This window comes from Eubalaena glacialis, chromosome 7 (genome assembly GCF_028564815.1).
Source record: "Eubalaena glacialis isolate mEubGla1 chromosome 7, mEubGla1.1.hap2.+ XY, whole genome shotgun sequence".
In the NCBI taxonomy this organism is placed as follows: domain Eukaryota; kingdom Metazoa; phylum Chordata; class Mammalia; order Artiodactyla; family Balaenidae; genus Eubalaena; species Eubalaena glacialis.
The window spans coordinates 42,401,652-42,417,825 of record NC_083722.1 but is presented as its reverse complement, the minus strand read 5'-3'; the positions used below and the strand labels follow the sequence as shown (position 1 = coordinate 42,417,825).

Below are 16,174 nucleotides of genomic sequence, written 5' to 3'. Positions count from 1 at the left end.
TGCTCTAAGCAAAACAATCTTTCCTTCATACAAACCAAATGACCTTCCCACACAGTTTATTTAATATCTAATAGATAAAGATTATTTCAAACGTGAAAATCCAGGGCAGTCGAGTTAAAGAAAGATTTTTGTTCCCAGTCCTAATTGCAGAATTGTCTGCTTGATTAATAAATAAACTCCTGAGAATTCCCCTTATTCCTTAAGCTTTCCATTAACTCTTCCTTCCTGTATGTTCTTCAGAGACTATAAAGAACAATATTCAAGAGACTTCCCTTTTTTTCCAAATTAAAATTTCATAAGAAACTAATGAGTGCTATTAGAAATGTATCATGAAAAGTCAAAAAACAAAAACAAAAACTTTACAAAGAAAGAAATCAGGGCTGAGTAAAGGTTGATAGTCCAGCTTTAGAATGACAAGTCTAGTTTCCTTTCCTCTTGAGTTGAATCAACTGTGAGACACATTCAACCTTGTGTCCTAGAACCTCCCCCCCAGGGGGGTTGAGCTCCAGGGGGATGAGCTCCAGTCATCCACTGTAGTAACTGGCCTTCTGATGGATTCCTTACTGGTTCCTTCCCTCCCCTGACTCACTGCCTCACTCCATTACCAGGGATGCCTATGGTCACCTCCCAGGTAAACTCATCACACTAAATACTTGTCTTCAAATCTGCTTGCCACAGAACCCAAATAAAGACACAGCCTCAGCATCTGTCTATTCCACACTACCTACTCCCACCTCCTTCCTCCTCACAAGAATCAGTTGTGCTCCTAAGCTGCTCAGGACCCTGATGCTAGTACCAACCAACCTGAAAAGCACTCTGTTCTCCATGTTCTCCCTGCAACCAACTTGTCCATCCTGTTTTCATGGTCTCAACACTCTGATCTTTGCTGAGAAGCTGAACAGATTAGACTATGATGTTCGGATGCAGGTTGTTTTGGTAGAAATAACATAGTAGGAAAGCCAAAAGGCCTTGTGCTAGGTTTATCCATCACTACCTTATTTGACCTCAGTCAAATAATCCTTCAGATTCAAGGCTTTCATCGATAATATGAAAACAATAACACCTAAGTGACAACTGCACTGAGTTAGAGGGTCTAGAAGTCTCTGAGAATTGGAAAACTTAAGGTGAATAGGACACCATATTCAAACAAACTTCCTGTCTTATAAGTTGCTTTCAAAGATGGTAAAGCCTGAGGTTTCAAAGCTCATATCTCCAAGTAGAGAGATACTCAGGGACATAAGAGCCCTAACACATTGCTGGTGGGAATAAAAATGAGGACATGCATTCTAGAGAATAGCAGTCTGGGAGCATTTCATCAAATTAAGCACATACAGACTTAAACAATTCTAAACCTGCGTATATATTCCAGAGAAATTCTCACAAAGGTCCACAGGAGGTTACATGCAACAACACACATCACAGCTGTTCCTGGTAGAGGGATGCATCCTGAGAGCTCACCGTGGGGCAGGTGGGCAGGTGAGATGTGAAGACAGCACCCCAGGTAGCTGTGAGGAAACAATCCACTAGGTATTTATAGAACAATGTGGATAGAGCTTAAAAACCATGTGCTAAGTGGAAAAAGAAAAGAAACAAAATATAAACTATAATGTCATTTACTTTTATTAAATACATATGCAGAGAAAAACAATGCACATCTTCAAAACATATATAGGTAAAGAATATTTATCAAACACAAGAATGTGTGCTTATAGCAGAAGGGAAGATAGAAATTGTTATAAAAGTTAATCAATCAATCATCCAATCAACAAGTACACAGAAGAGGGGGTCTTGCCCAAATTTATAACAGCAATGAACTAGGGAGTGTGATCAACTCAACCTTTTATTCTCAAAGTCAAAAATGAATGGACAAATGATTGAATAAATGACTTGGTCTTAGAATCTGATTATCTGGATGTTAATTCTGTCTCTACCACTTACTAGCTTGATTTAACCTTCTGGAGCCTATTCTTACAAACATAAAATATGAATAATACTATTACCTGTCTCACAGGCTCATTGTGAAGGTTAAGTCAAATTCATGGTGCCTGACACATGATCAGAGCACACTGAATACTAGAGATGGTTATCAATAATCTAAAGTGATGCCTCACACAATTTAGCAGGTAGAGATTTTTGTTTGGGGGAGGAGAGAGAGCAGAAAGCTTTACTAAGTCTCCACTGCTCCTCACGCACTGATGGAGGAGATGATGAGAACTTTGTATTTCCAGGTGCCAACTGATGACTGGCAATGGAGCCTTCCAAAATGGCCTGTGGAGGATGAGGAGGCCAGTGGCTCTTCTGTGGGCAACTCTCCCTGCTTTGCTCTGGGCAGGATGATGGGGGTGATGGAGCAGTGTTCTGAGGGAGCCATGGCTCAGACAGAGCTGGCTCCCAGGGGAGCATGGGTTGTGTGCAAGGGTATAGTCTCTACTGAGAGTCCTCTGCTACCAGGAGCTCACTGTCCCAGAACTATTGTGAACTATTCCTTAGTGTGTTGCCCCAGTAGAAGGCTAGAAAAAGGAAGCCACTTAGGGAAGTTGAGCACAGGATACTGAGGATGGCAGCTGGGAAAGAAAGAGACCACGGCCAATATGGTGGGCATTGGGCCTGCTGGAGGTTGGCTCCGGGATTGTCACCAACAGTGTGGTTTGCTCTATGGTTTTGGCTGCTCCCAAGATTATGGGTACAAACTAACTCTGAAGTAGCCTTTGCAAGAATCATGTGGTGATGGTCAGAGAGACAGTGATGTTAGAAACATTCCAGCAACACCACCTCAACATGACTGTCTGTCCCATCAAGCACAGAACCCAAACAGAACAGGAAAATAGCATGCATTTTGTGAAAATACCAACTTTCTCACATTCAAGAGCTCCCCCAATGAACTCCTGAAAGCAGGCAAGGGCTCCTTTTTAAAAAGCTGCTGTTCTTTTTTTTTACATGAAAAAGAAATTAAGCAGAAGGGGAATAAAACTTGATTCAGGGAGTAATGTGTGCATTAAATAAAACTGGTGTTGAAAAATCGTCACACCCATCCTTCTATTTCCCTGTTATTCTTCTTTATTTGGCTTCTAAACAGAGGGACATGTTAGTATTGCTGTCAGCTTAATAGAAGGCATTCAAGGCTCTAACAGTGGTGGGAGAAAGTGTAGGTAAATGTCTCCTATGCCAGGTATTAGTGAGTACTTCCATGTTATATGCCTGCAGGAAACTTTTTTTTAGTTCCACTGCAGTTCATAAAGGAAACACTAAGACTGAAAAAGAGTAGTAATAAAAGTTAAATCTAGCAAGTGATTAGCACCAGCACTCCAAAAAACTTCAGCCCAGTCTGGGTTTTCACTTCTGCTCCATCTTCATTGCTGCAAAATAAGAGAAAATAGTAGTCAGGTTAATGGAGATATAGAATTTTAAAAAATATGCCCCATTCATATTCAGGTATAGCATCTCATATAAAAAATAGTTTGGAGTAGGAAGTTTTTGTTTATTGTTTTCCTCAGTAGCTGTTTTCTTGTTATACAGTTAATGGCAGGATAAAGACACACAGCTGTACCTTCAAATCAGACCCTGATCTCTCGAGAGCTCAGCAGAGCAGTTCTGGCCTCCTGAGAGGGGTGACCATGGCTTTGAGGGGCTGATGCTACCTTAAGGAACAGCCCTGCCATATCCCACCTACACCTCCTCACCCTTCAATCGCTTGGTTACCTTTTCCTTTAGCACTGAGTGCATCATTCCATAAAATGTAACCTCTAAAACACGGAGGAGGTAAAATGAACTGGGATTGGATTAAGTCCCAGCTTTTGCAAAAGGGAACATTACAAAAGTGAGAGGCAGCAAATGAACCTCTTGCTATGGAGTACGGAGTGGAGTGGTTCCACTGATTTCTTTATCCATCAATCTCTATTTGATAGGGTTACACTGTCTGGAGCAGACAAGATAAACTTAACTGAGTGGAGATCGGTATTAGCAGATTATACCAGTCGAGAAAGAAGTATAAAAGAAAATATCAGAGAGGAGGGCAAAAGAGAAATTTAGTTCTAAAACTGTACTCTAATAGAACAATGTGATGAAATGACGCCAGTGGAAGGAAATGACCATAACTTTGTATCTCCAGGTGCCGATGCCTGGCTGTCAAAGGAGCATTTCATCCCAAAATGGCTGGTGGAAATTGAGGGAAGTCAGTTTCTCTTCTTTGGGCAACTCTCTCTGTTTTTTGTTTTTTTTTTAATTTTTATTGGAGTATAGTTGATTTACAATGTTGTGTTGGTTTAAGGTGTACAGCAAAGTGAATCAGTTATACATATACATATATCCATGCTTTTTTAGATTCTTTTCGCATATAGGTCATCACGGAGTATTGGATACAGTTCCCTGTGCTATACAGTAGGTCCTTACTCATTATCTATTTTATATATAGTAGTGTGTATATGTCAATCCCCAACTCCCAATTTATCCCTCCCCCCTCCCATTTCCCCCTGGTAACATAGGTTTGTTTTCCACATCCGAGACTCTATTTCTGTTTTGTAAATAAGTTGTTTTTTGTTTGGTTGGTTGGTTGTTGGTTGTTTGGTTGGTTGTTTTGTCCTGGGCTGGATCACAGGGTGAAGAAGCAATTGTCTGAGAGAGCTGTGGCTCAAAGTTGGCTCCAAGGTGGACATGGGGTATGTGCAAGGCGTAAGGAAAGCAGACAGGAAAACTGCACGTGGCATAGCCAAGTGGCTGAGCAGGATGGTGAAACAGGACACGCCCTGCATCATGGAAGAGGAGCTGCATTTGTCAGATTAGAAGGAGGAGGTGGAGGAAAAGTTGCTAAAACAAGAAGTAGCTTCACTCCTGCACTGATTTGTTCTAGCCACAGAAAATCAACAGTCATGAAATAAGTGAGTTGTAGCTTTCATCATCTGGAATTCTCTGCAGGTTTTGAATGAAAGGAGAAAAAACCTCAATGACATCTCCTCCTTTTCTTTCTAACAAATAAAAACTAGCATGTTTTTGATTTTCCTGAGAGTAGCAACGTTTGGTAGTTACTCTCACAAAAGATTTAAAGAAATCGGATTCCTTGGCTAACCTTTATGAAGGGCTATTTATTTTACATATCAATACTAAGCACTTTACATGCATGAATGCAAATCTTCACCATAATCCTTTGATCTCATATTACAGAGAATGAAACTGAGGCTCCAAAGATTAAATATCATGCCCAAGGCCACAGTATTTGAAACTAAACCCTCGTTTGTTCAATGTTTCTTGTTTTTTTTTTGTTGTTGTTCATGCAGTCATTAGTTTGTTTCATCCATATTAAAACATATATCACATCTGGCTTATAAATGGTAAACTCTCTGTCACCAGAAGAGTTTCAACAGAAGATTTATAAGGCTATACGGGATTATAACATTCAATAAAATATTGGACTAAATGCCCTCTCAATTATCTTTCAAATGTAAGATGTTATAATTATAGGAATAATTAAATGAGATTGAAGACGAATAAGTATCTCATCCTCTGACACCAGGCTGGCAAACTGAGCACTATTTCTCAGCTCTTCCTGAATGCGATGGAAGGTCAAAGTAATGTTTGCCACCACGATTCAGTGGCTGGTTTGAAATGGCACGATGCTATGACAGGTAGAGTCATGATTTTGGACCTTTTGTGGTGTTTCTACTTTCCTTTGCCAATCTGAGTATAGGTAAAGAGCTGAATAACTTGGGAAAATCAAATGTCTACATTTAAGAAAGATGGAGATCATTAATAAAATAAATAAATCATTATTTTCAGATTAGACCGCTGGCAGTGAAAGCTCAGTATTATATCCTATCACCAGTTGAACAACAGAGTTATTTTGGATAAGAAAATATAAAAAAGAAAGACCTTAAGACATTTACAAAATCATAATTTTGAAGGGAGTCACATTCCAAAATTTGTTTTGCTTAGAGTTAACTTTGGGTAATAAGTGATGTAGTTGTGAAACTTTAATCCAATATTACAGAAAGAATGTTATTAAAGAATGTGCTGTGTAAATTGATTTTTCCTTCCCTTTTAATACATAACCAACTTTGAATATTTTTATCTGCCAAATGAAAGCAGAATGATCTACATATATGTTTCTGTAAAGATGAAACCAGAGCAAACTGTCATTTCCGGAAAATGTATATCATAATTTATTGACAGCTACATATTCATTTTTTTCTGAAAGATTTTAAATATATTTTGAACACTTACATAACTACTAACTATGGTGTAAAAATACAAGATCTAGTATCAGAATTTATTATCCATAAGCCAGAAGTGATAAGATGTTCATTAGCTAAGGTCCTGCAAACGTAGGATGGTAGGTGGAGAATGTGGATATAATTAACTCTAGGAAAGACAATATTGAATCTGGGGTCAAAAACATTTAATATCTGGGTTACCTGAGCTCCACATAGTTATTAACGCTGATTCTATTATTTTGTTTGTTTATCTTGAAAAACTAGCACACACAGGAATGTCTGTCCTTCTACTTTCTGACTTCTGCTCAGCTTTTTACCGTGATTCACTACAATATAAAAACCAACATTAAGCTCTTGAAAAGACTTTGAAGGAGAAACCCCCAAACTGTCAAACCCCCACGTCTCCTACAGTATTCTTAACGGAGTCCCTAGAAAAGAAAAATCAGTGAGACTTCTTTCTTTTTAGTGGCTATTTCAGGGTCAGACTGTCTGAGATTTCAGTTCTGCCCCATGTCAGCCAGGTGTAAGGACAAAGAGAAATGTTCAAAAAGAGGTTTAATTCCCCTTGTTGAAAATAAGTGAAGAGATTTCCCTCCCTTGTTCCTAGAGCAATTTATTTTAGAAAACTTGTCTTTATAAGTACATTCTCCTCTCTTTGAAATGGTGATAAATCCTTGTGAAAACTAGATGGGCATTTTGTCAGCTTTAGGACTCAGGAAAGTCTCAAGGACTTGAGAACCATCTCCTTTGAAGGTAAACATCCGAGGGAGATAGCAGCCTTATCTCCAAGTTTCTCCTAGTTTCTGAGGGAGGGTGGGAGCCTAACTTTAACTGACACCTGGCTCTAAGCTATAAAACTCCCTCCTGTCATAAAGATATGAGAAGTTTCTTTTTCCTTTGGGTAAAGCCAATGAACTAACACAGATGGCCCCCCCAATTAACAGGTGATTTAGGATGAACTGTGTGTAATAAATGGTACTTGTCAAGTCCTCTTACTTGAGGATAAATTGAATTATTGTTTATCTTGAGAACATATATATAATGGGTTACACCTACTCGGCTATATGAAGGATGAGATTTCTTCTCTCTTTGCAATCCCTTAGTGTTTGTGATAGACATCACATTCTGGTTTGAATGCTTAGTCAATAATATAAGTGTTTTCTTTCTCTACCACCTTTGTGAAGAGGACTCCTGGGTTGGCAAAAATATATTTTTTTTAATTTTATTTCCTCAACACAGGCTGTGGGCTTATAACACGGGAAGGTCATCTTGATGGGGTCCACTGCTGCTAAATCTGGTTGCCAGAATGTCCTTCTCTTTATTGTTTCCTTGCCCACCTGGATGGCTGGGCAAGGTAGCTACTCATTCAGGTATTCATATGAGGTTTCCTTATAAGACAGATTTACCCTGGCCCTCTAGCAAGTTGTCTATCAAAGCATATGAATCTTCTTTTCATCAGCAGTTAAAAATATCCAGATACCAAGTTCTTCCCTACGGTTGCAACCTTGAATGTTGCAATCCAAGATTTACCAAAGCTTGATTTTGGTAAATAATATTTATGGGAAATTGCCTGAAGAGAATAGAGTGGGCCCATTCCTCTTGGTAATTTCATTTTTACCCTTAAATCAAACCAGAAAATGAGAGTTGCTTCCATAGACAAATAACTTATTTTTCTCTTTTCTGTGTTCTAATCTGGAGAATAAAGATAAAGGAATGAGACACCTGTCCCATAAAATTAGAACTTGAGTCATCAATGGAGGTTCTGGAATTCAAAATAAAATGAACACAAAAACTTATATTTTTGTTTTTGTTTTGCAGTTTATATACACTGCAGGAGCAAATCAATCCTAGGCGGTCACCTTGCCAGCAGAATTGTTATCTTGGGAACCCTTAAGTGTTTATTAAAAATCTGCAAAGAGAAGGAATAAGAAAACAGGAGAAGAATTTGCCTAGTATGTGTTCTATGGGCAGGTAGTGAATGATTAGCTCTCCAGTTGTGTTAATAATAAGTGGATATGAAAGGTCAGAACAAAATGCATTTAATCATGTTTTTGAAAATCAATTGACCCTCAGTTAAAAATAAAATAGGCCTAGGACTGAGTGTAGCAGGTGATGTGAAGAGTGGTAGGTCTGTTTATATCTCATCCCCAGTATGACTTTCACATTTAAACCTGTAGAGAGAGAAGTGGGTATAGAGACTGGTTGTGGATCCAAGTTGCTGAATTCACCAGATGTGATGAATACAATCAGAAATGATGGTTGCTAATGGAATTTAACTTTTTCTAAGTAACTATAATCAGAAAGCATTTATCTCAGGCAGAGAGTCTGCTTTAAATTAGATGGTGTTATATGTATACCTACTTGGAGATTACTGCATTGGTGTCAACAGTTGTTGGTGGGAATGTAAACTGGTGCAGCCCCTATGGCAAACAGTATGGAGGGTCCTCAAAAAACTAAAAATAGAGTTACCATGCAATCCAGCAATCCCATCCCTGGGCATATATCTGGACAAAACTAATTCAAAAAGATACCTGTGCCCCTATGCTCATAGCAGCACTATTCACAATAGCCAAGACATGGAAACAACCTAAATGTCCATCAACAGAGGAATGGATAAAGAAGATGTGGTATACACACACACACACACACACACACACACACACACACACACAATGGAATACTAGTCAGCCATAAAAAAGAATGAAATAATGCCATTTACAGCAACATGGATGGAACTAGAGATTATTATACTAAGCGAAGTAAGTCAGAAAGAGATAAACACCATATGATATCACTTATATGTGGAATCTAAAATACAACACAAATGAACATCTCTATGACACAGAAGCAGACTCACAGACATAGAGAACAGACTTGTGGTTGCCAAGGGGTTGGGGGAAGGGAAGAAGGATTGGGAGTCTGGGATTAGCAGATGCAAACTATTATATACAGGATGGATGAACAACAAGGTCCTACTGTAGAGCACAGGGAACTATATTCAATATCCTGTGATAAACCATAATGGAAAAGAATATGAGAAAGAATATATATATGTATAGCTGAATCACTTTGCTGTACAGCATAAATTAGCACATTTTAAATCAACTATACTTCAATAAAATTTAAAAAATAAATGCAAGCATACTCAAAAGAAAAGAAATATATGAAAGTGATCTTTCTTTGAAAATTGATCAACCAGCTGATCACAATGGTTAAGTCCATTGTTTAGGGGGTCTCTCTTTCTTCTATGAGGGTTAATCAGTGACCAAGCATTTTATAAAGTGCCAAATAAAATGCTAAATAAAACATTCTTTGGAAGTACTAGCCCCCAGACTCAACTCGCACCAAATGCTATGCCTGGCCCCAGCCTAAGTATTTTCCAAACCTGTGTAGAATGTCAAAGGAAACGTAAAGCATTAGGTTTTATTAACTCAATTACAGTGAATCTCAGCATAGAACAGATCTCTCAGAAGTAATCTACCATAGATTAAAGGACAGGTTAAACTTTTATGACATTAGACAGGAAGAATTTGTGACCCAAATTTTTATTAATTCAAAGCATTCCCTGAAACACTGTTTCTTATGATCCTCCTGCTTTTACTCTCAAATTTTTGTTTCCAAGGTTGATTTGATTGACTTTTCTAGACTGCCAATGAAGGAGCTAGAATTTGAGGATCTCAATTCCTGTTGTACATGTAAATCACCGGTGGAGATTTTAAACCTGCATTTGCCCACCTCCAGAGATTCTTTTTTTTTTTTTACACTTTTATTTTTGAGCTTAACAGTTTATTTTGATTTTGACTTTTAAAAAATACTTCTATTCATTGCTTTAAAAAAAAAAAAACAGTGCTTTTAAGAGCAACAGAGCAATAATGAGATATTTTTTTCCATTTCAATTTCTCTGATTTCTAAAGAGAATCTAAAAATTATCAAGGGACCAGTAGAGACATTTTTTGTTTTTTTTTTTTTGATTGATAGTTTTTTGTTTTATAGGAGTACAGTTGCTTTACAGTATTGTGTCAGTTTATACTGTACAGCAAAGTGAATCAGCTATACGTATACATATATCCCCTCTTTTTTGGATTTCCTTCTCATTTAGGTCACCACAGAGCACTGAGTAGAGTTCCCTGTGCTATACAGTTGGTTCTCATTAGGTATCTATTTTATACATAGTATTAATAGTGTATATATGTCAATCCCAATCTTCCAGTTCATTCCAGCACCCCCTTCCCCTTGGTATCTATACCTTTGTTCTCTATGTCTGTGTCTCTATTTCTGCTTTGTAAATAAGATCCTCTATACAAATTTTTTCAGATTCCACATATATGCATTAATATATGATATTTGTTTTTCTTTCTGACTTAATTCACTCTGTATGACAGTCTCTAGGTCTATCCATATCTCTACAAATGATCCAATTTCGTTCCTTTTTATGGCTGAGTAGTATTCCATTGTATATATGTACCACATCTTCTTTATCCATTCCTCTGTTAATGGACATTTAGGTTGCTTCCATGACCTGGCTATTGTAAATAGTGCTGCAATGAACATTGGAGTGCATGTGTCTTTTTGAATTAAGGTTTTTTATATGCCCAGTAGTGGGATTGCTGAGTCATATGGAAGTTCTATTTTAAGTTTTTTGATTTCATTTTCCTAGAGTGGAACCCTGCTCTTGGGGCTTTTAAAAAGTCCCTGGAGATTCTAATGTTGAGCCAGAGGTAAGAACCACTGACCTAGATGAGAAGTCAAATTGTCGTTTTCAGTTAGTTGTCTTTAAATGGACTTCATAAATCATAGGACTTGTAAAAATGATGATCATATTAAATCAGATAAATCTGAGGTCTCTGTTTTTAAATGAATTACTGAGCTATTTGAAAAACTAGTGTCTACAAATATCAGGATCAAATGCAAGAAACAGGAGTCTGGCAGTAAGAAAGGGAGACTGCTATCTTTAGGAAATGAGAGAAAACCAAGAGGGAAATTCTCAGATCTGATCAAGGTTCTTCCATGAGTGTTTATTTGCACTGGATTTGTAACTAGCTTTACGCCTTAGTTCATATGGTCATAAGACGAGAATTGCTTTATAAAAACAGGTAGTTTTCTTGTTTGGTGCTTTATAAAAGCAGGTAGTTTTCTTATTTTGTGGGTAAATAAATATCAAAAAGAGGGTTTGGGAAAAATACATGGGTAAATATTGCAGTCTGATCACATATCATAAGGAATTGTAAAAGTTGTTAAATTGCTCCCAAATGTGCCAGTGTAACTAAGAAGTAAAACCCAGCATACTAGGTGGATAAAATGGTAGTTTAATTATTTATGTTTCTTTTATTTTTTTTAGTTTGATATATATTTATTTATTTTTATTGAAGTATAGCTGATTTACAATGTGTGTTAGTTTCAGGTGTATAGCAAAGTGATTCAGCTATATATATATATATATTCTTTTTCAGATTCTTTTTCATTAGAGGTTATTACAAGATATTGAATATAGTTCCCTGTGCTATACAGTAGGACCTTGTTGTTTATCTATTTTACACATAGTAGTGTGTATCTGTTAATCCCAAACTCCCAATTTATCCCCCCTCTTTCCCCTTTGGTAACCTTGTTGGTTTTCTATACCTATGAGTCTGTTTCTGTTTTGCAAATAAGTTCATTTGTGTCAAATTTTACATTCCACATATAAGTGATATCATATGATATTTGACTTTCTCTCTATGACTTACTTCACTCAGTATGACAACCTCTAGGTCCATCCATGTTGTTGCAAATGGCATTATTTTGTTCTTTTTTATGGCTGAGTAATATTCCATTTTGTGATGTTTGTGTGTGTGTGTGTGTGTGTGTGTATACATTTCTTTTAATACTAAGAGTAACTCACTATCTCTCACAATTGTTAAACTTCAAACTGTAGGGGTTTTTATGGTGTTTCTTTATATATTCTAAACATGAGAGTTGAAATCATTTTTTCACAATCTTATCCACTACCTTAATGTTAAGTTTTATCTCTAGGATTGTGATAACTGGTGTCCAAAAAATGCAAATACTACATCTACCCTGTTCTTCTCAGCAATGGAGTCTTTCACATTACCGAAGATTCTCTTAATTCAGCATTTATTATCTGAACCAGATGCTTTTGTTATTTAAACAACCAACTGACTTTCTGTTATTGTGTAGAAACATTCTTATTTCTATCTGTAGTCTCTGTAAGCTTGAGCCAAAATTATGATGTTTGAAAGAGAACATTTGATTATTTTTTAACATTCATCGAAAATGTACAAAATTTATTCAAACTTTCTCCTTTTTTTGGAACTACATATTTGTCCAATTGTTTTACTATTACACAATTTGCCACTATCACAGTGAAAGAGCTGGCACATTTGACAGAGTTAATCTCCTTAATATATAAAGGGAGTTTACAACTCAATAATAAAAATATTACTAGACCAGTAGATAAATGCTTAACATGATGCAAAAGCAAAATAGACAAGAAGAACTGAAAAAGACAGAATTTTTAAATGCAAATAAAAATGAAAGATAATTTCCTCTTTTAAACTGCAAATATTTTAAAGCATGATTTTAAAGGGGAAAAAGATTTAAAAAGTATAGAGATTTAGATAAAGATAGCTGGATAGAGGAAAGTAGATTGTTTAAGAGCATAGGCCCCAGGTAGTCATATCTGGATTCCATTCCTGACTGTACAGACACTTGTCAGCTATTTGACTTTAGGCAATAAATGGATTTCTCTTGGCCCCAGTTTCCTCATCTGTAAAATGGGAACAATAATACTTAACTTACCATGTTTTGTGAAGATTAAGTAAAATAATGCATCTAAAGTGCATAACATGGTAACATATAATAAACTCTCAATAAATTGGCAATTATAATAATTCTCAATGCTGACAGATATATAGTACACAGAAACAGGTATTATAACAAGTTTCTGGTAAGGTGAATTATTACAGTTGTTCAGCAATGCAACTTGGCTACATGTATCAAAAGTTTCCCATATGTCCATACTCATTACACCAATAATCCTGGTTTTGAAAATAATCAGAGATATGGTCAAGGATACAAATTCACCCCTATTCATAACATGCCTTTATATTTTAATGACTAAAGTTATAGCAGAGAGACACATCGGTCCTGTATGATATGTTGCAAAATTTGCAGAAATAGGAATGTCACTTTATGAAATACACCCTAAATTGTGGAAAATATGCTTGGGAAAAAATTCAGATTTCATTTAGAATTTTATTTGGAATTTTATTTTCTTATTGCTCTTTTGTATTTTTTTTTTTTTTCTAAACTTGGAGGCTACAAAACTGAGCAGGCCTCATTTGTGAGGGTATCTGGAATGAATGAATGAGCTCACTTTTTACCTTCTTAAAGATAAGTCCTTTAAAAAGTATTTTTTTCCCCACATTTACCACTTTGAAGGGATATAGAAGAAGAAAACATTGTTCAATTATCTTGCTCTTAACACAAAATTTAAATTTTTTTACAAAACTTTTTCTTGTCTCTTTGGCATAGCATTTATAAAAATAAAAAGGTTTTTTGCATTTATTTTTATCTGTCAGCTCAAAATGTGGAAGTGGTTAAACATTTGCATGAAATTCAGAGGTATGTTTGAGATGGCACACTCTGGCCTGTATGCTACCCGCCATATGCAAAATTCACTGGGGGATGGGAAACTGAGCTACCATGAGGTCCTGAGACCTCTGACTCAGAAGACACATATAAGTATTATTGGATATCCATTGACCCTCTAGAAAAAGAAGACAACAGTGGTTTCACATATGAATCCAAAGAGAAAATCACAAAGACAGAGGGGATAGAAGTTAGTTTGTGACCAAGGTGCCACACACATGGGGACCTCTAGTACCACTTCCACATTGAGAAGCAGCAAGAATTTACTCATGTGACTATCAGAGTAGGCCAGTTCATTCTTTCTTTTTTTTAAAAAAAAAACTGATTTTATTAATATTTTTTTAAAATAAGATTGGCTTATTTCTACAACCTAATATCACATGGAAACAGATAACCAGATCTCCAATTGTATCTTCCATTTACCTCTTCGGAATCAAGAGTTTCGTGTTCCGGAATAGCCATCATTGGATGACTCAACTTCACAGAAAAGACGCCCAGGAAGTGAACAGGGATAGAAGTAAGGAGAGATAAATGTTTAAATTTCATTTAAGTTGACAGTTAAATGAAGATGTAAGTATATTATTGCTGATCATATTCTACCGATGTACACATTAAGATTTGATTGTTATTAAAAACAAAGGAAGACATTCTTAACATAGAAAAAAATTTTAGCAGATGGTGAATCCTTGGAGCCTAAGACCACATCTTATTTATCTCTGTGTCCCACATAAGCTCTAACAGTGTTTGGCACACAGCATAGACAGTTATTAAATGTTTATTGAATGAATGAATTGTTAAAACACACTGGCAGTTATCAGAGAGAGTAAACAAAGTTAAATTTATGTTGCCACTCTCACAATAGCTCTCAAATCGAAAAGCTCCAAAGCAAAAGAGACAAATCATGCTTAGACCTGCAATGCAGATGCATCTGTAGATAGTGAATGCTTAAATGAAATGTAAAACATTGTGCATTATTGTAAACATTAAGAATCTCAAAACACAAGGACTTCATAAACATTGTAATCTTACCAGATGACACTATTATCATGCAGTTTACAACACAGTGACACTTTAACAGAGGGAGGTTCTTTTGCATATAGGAATTTTTATTATTGCATGGGTCTTCTGAGCACTATACATATACTTAAACCTATTCAGACAGAAGAAAAGTCATAGATATGCAAGCAAAAGAGACAGAATGAGGGACACAGACAAGGAGAAAACAATCATTTATAATAAATCTGCTTACCCCCTTTATTTTTTAACCATCTCTCCTCACTCCAACATAGAGTAACCACAATACCTGATTTTCTTGGAGCATTCCCAGTTTCTACAATTATCCTGGGCAAATTCGGGCTGTGGAAATAATTGGCCCCCTTTTACTCTCAACCTGGTCCTGATTTGATCAATAAATCATCGGATCAGTGATCAGCCCCTGATGCTCCAGGGCGATTCAGGGGGTCCCAGCAATGCACCCTTGGCCCTAGGAGGACATCACCAGAGGCTGCTGGGGAGGCCAAGGAGGTCCCATCTCACTTTCCCTCTGTTCCAGCTGATTTTCAAGAAAGGAGCCTGCTTTTATTTACAGCTACAGCTTCATTAAATGCCAACCATTAAACTCTGTCCCAACTATGAAATTCTCTGAGTGTCATAACATCAGGGATCCCAGCTTCCTGAGACCATTACTTTAAATAGAAGCATGATCTGTCCCCAGGCCAACTAGAGATCTAAATAGTTTTCCAAAAATCAGCTGAAAGCACCTACTTTCTCCTGTTCATCAGGGTCCCCTGAGATTGTAAACCTGGCTTAGGATCAGATGCTATGTACCCCTTCAAACTTCAGACCAAGACAATTGGTCCTAGAGACAGCAAAATCTTTAGCATACCTAGGCTAAATGGTATGATAATTCTATGAATCATTGAAGTTTGTACCATGACAAATCCCCATTCTCCTAGTCTCCTAAGATAAGAGTAGGATAAACATCCTAAAATTTGAAAATGCTGTTGCGCCAATAAAATATTCAACTGAGATTGGAAAAGCAATTGAGTAATTACGTGATATCTATTTTACATTCTATCCCATCTTTCCAATACAGGTATTCATTCATTTAAATCCATTTTATTCTAATCTTGAATTTCAAAAACTATGTATTAACTACCCTAACCAACAAAAGATAAGAGCAAATGACTGATCCTAATTAATTGGTAATCCCCAAATCATTTATATTTGGCTTTGGAATGCTTTCCTCTATTTATGATCTTGTGTCCCAATAGGTTTGCTTTCTTATTATCCTCAAGGTGACCAAAAACATTACATAAAATGTG

The 16,174-nt window shown here is 36.5% G+C and overlaps 1 protein-coding gene across 1 annotated transcript in view; it reads right to left on the bottom strand.

Annotated features, from left to right (window-relative positions):
- Positions 1–16,174, bottom strand: part of MLIP (muscular LMNA interacting protein) — a 171,290-nt gene that overhangs the window by 21,075 nt on the left and 134,041 nt on the right. The window contains exon 13 of the mRNA XM_061197454.1: positions 14,274–14,327. Coding sequence (XP_061053437.1) covers positions 14,274–14,327 — 54 coding nt within the window. The remainder of the gene's footprint in view (positions 1–14,273; positions 14,328–16,174) is intronic.